Source organism: Babylonia areolata, chromosome 6, assembly GCF_041734735.1.
Source record: "Babylonia areolata isolate BAREFJ2019XMU chromosome 6, ASM4173473v1, whole genome shotgun sequence".
In the NCBI taxonomy this organism is placed as follows: domain Eukaryota; kingdom Metazoa; phylum Mollusca; class Gastropoda; order Neogastropoda; family Buccinidae; genus Babylonia; species Babylonia areolata.
The window spans coordinates 41,887,369-41,890,122 of NC_134881.1; the positions used below are offsets into that span (position 1 = coordinate 41,887,369).

The window sequence follows — 2,754 nt, forward strand, 5'->3', positions numbered from 1 at the left end:
GTTCATGGAGTGACTGGAGTCCTTGGAGCAGTACCACCGATGCTTCATTTGGTGGGCTTACACAAGGAAAGCGGTATACAGTGTATGTGACTACAAGAACAAAGAGAAACCCCATCTATGGAAATGCCATGGTGCAGTACACAACTCCACGGAGTCTGACAGTGTACACAAGTGAGTGAGCAGTGTTCTGTGATTTTAGTCTGTGTCAGATGGTAAGGTGATTTGTTGAGATACTGTAGTAATCATACACTTGAACTGAGGGTGTGTGCGTGCGTGGGGAGGGGGGTGCTTTCATCAAGGTATACATGAAGTGATGTGTGTACGTATGTATCTCCTTCTTCCTCTTCTTCTTCTCCCCCTTCCCCCCTGAACTCAGTAAAGAGTTATCCGGGTACTGCACAGAAGAACTGTTTGCCAGATTCTCCTGGGTCTGTCGGTTGTGTGTCAAAGCCCGGTTCTCTGCAAGTGGTTTTCCTGTCCATTCTGCAGCGTTGTCAGTCCTTCGGTTTTTTCTGCCACCGCCCGCCCCCTCTCTGTCTCCCTACCTCAACAGTTCGTTGGAAGGTTCTTTTAGCAATGCCATAGGGTCTTGTTACCTGGCCCTACCATCGTAGCTTTCAACTAATGTCAGCAGATCTTCATAGGGTCCAATGTTCTGCTTGATGGCTTGGCACACTTTTTGTGATTAGTGTGTCACTACATCTTGTGAAATAATACAGATGATTTCGTAAAGCTGGGAATGCGGGTATGTATGCATCATTATATGTATAAGATGGCAGACCGTAACGCTGACAATGATAGCGCTGGTGGTGCCATGTGTGTGTGTGTGTGTGTGTGTGTGTTTGTTTTTGTTTTGTTTTTCTAACATTGCTGTGAGATAATGAACTCACAGTTCGTAGCTGAGAAGTGGTGCAGTCTCCAGTTTGGCAAATGTCTCAGTACCAAGGGCTGTGTTTATTATCAGAGAGGTGCTTTTGTGCTATGTGCATTATCCACCTACCTCCTTGACAATCTGCATGATAGCTGTCACACCCAAAGCTCCCCGTGTCTCACACATGCATTGTGACAACTGGAGTGACAGCCCCCTCATTTTGACTCTGGTCATGCTTCTGGCCCTAGACACTACAACACTGCTCTCAAGCTGCACACACATATGTGTGTATTGGGGAAGGGTGTGTGTGTGTGTGTGTGTGTGTGCGGGGGTGGTTGTGGAGGAGGTGCGGGGGGTAAAGAAAGACTTATTTCAGCAGGAAAAATACCTCGAGTATGGAATACATTCTAAGACAGCTGGTGTTAAAGCCGCCTGTTTATTCATTTTATCATTTGTTTTGATTAACAAACAAACAAACAACAGGAACAAAAAACAAAACAAAACAAAAAAAAAAAAAAAAAAAAAAAAGAGAGAGAGAGAGAGAAATCAAGAAAAAGAAAAAGGTTTTGAAGGCATATTTCAGTTATGTTAGTTTCGGTGTAAAGACAGTAACGTACAACAGCAGAACTGACTCATTTATTACATTTTGTGTGGTATTTTCTTTTCTTTACCTTGCAGAGCCAGGAAAACCAGGCAGTCTCACGGAAGCAACATACACACTGCCACATGTCACTCTCCGATTTAACCCTTCAGCTGGCAACGTTGAATATTACACAGTAACAGTGGATGGAACTGAGGTGCGTGTGTCGGGTTCCCAGCCGCTGGAGGCACGTTTCACACTTTGGAGAGCTGAAACAACTTATACTGTGACCATTGTGGCCAACAGCAACCGTGTAAGGAGTGATAACCGGACAGACACCTTCTTTGTTGATGCAGCTCGTGAGTGTTTACTTCAACTCTAAATATTCTTTGTTAATCTTTTCATTTTTGACTCACTTGTGTTAACAAAGAGTGGACTTTATAGATCTATTGCCTGAGCCCTGAAGGTCATGGGCAAAAATCAGTTGCGTACACATATTTATACATATTCAAAGCGCGTGCTCATATTCTTCGCGAACGCGAACGACGCCGTTTTGTTTCAAGTTGTTCAATCCTATATTCAGTCGACAATACACGTTAACATGTGATGGAAAGTTGGAGAAGGAGACCGTTAAATATTTATTCAGAGAAAGATTTGTGAACGCCTCATCACTTAATGGATTATGCCTCAAACTGCCATAAAAATATCCACAGAGTCAGTCTGAATTCACAATTAAAAATAATAAACCATGAGAGTTAATACCCTTGAATTGATGAAACGTAAAAATTTCCAGTCTTGACTTTTCTCAAAACGAAGTCCTTTTCATTTCATACGACGTTTAGAAGTACTTGTACTTGGCTCTACATGTTATTAGTTTAACAAAATACTCAATTTTCAACTTAAAACTTACCTCGAAAAAAAACCCCTCAAGAAAAAGGAAACTTCTGCATAGCCCCCGGGGAAAACCTTTTGTTAAAAACACCAAAGAACAAAAAATAAAAAAAAAATTAAAAAGAAAGGGAAGGTAAAAAAAAAAGTTAAACATTTCTTAATTTTTTGTTGAAAAAACAGAAGGGGGCCGGGGGCAAAAAAGGTAATAACAGGGTGGGTATCTTTTCTCCCAAAAGAAAAACAAACCCAAACAAAAAAACAAAAAAAAATAACCAACAACAAAACAAAAAAAAAGGGGGAACGCCGCCAAAAAGCCGAAGCTCCTGGAGAGCTTAAACCGATACGAGTGAAAAACAAATAAGCCTGAAATTTTTTGTTTCCAGTGCTAAATACGTCCTTTTTGCAAAAATTT

The 2,754-nt window shown here is 41.2% G+C and overlaps 1 protein-coding gene across 1 annotated transcript in view; it reads left to right on the top strand.

Annotated features, from left to right (window-relative positions):
* LOC143283406 (uncharacterized) overlaps positions 1-1,978 on the top strand; it is a 17,317-nt gene extending 15,339 nt beyond the window's left edge. The window contains exons 6-7 of the mRNA XM_076589624.1: positions 1-171; positions 1,550-1,978. The exon at positions 1-171 is cut by the window's left edge and continues 129 nt beyond it. Of these exons, the coding sequence (XP_076445739.1) occupies positions 1-171; positions 1,550-1,833 (455 nt within the window). The 3' untranslated portion in view covers positions 1,834-1,978. The remainder of the gene's footprint in view (positions 172-1,549) is intronic.
* Positions 1,979-2,754: the final 776 nt, after the last annotated feature.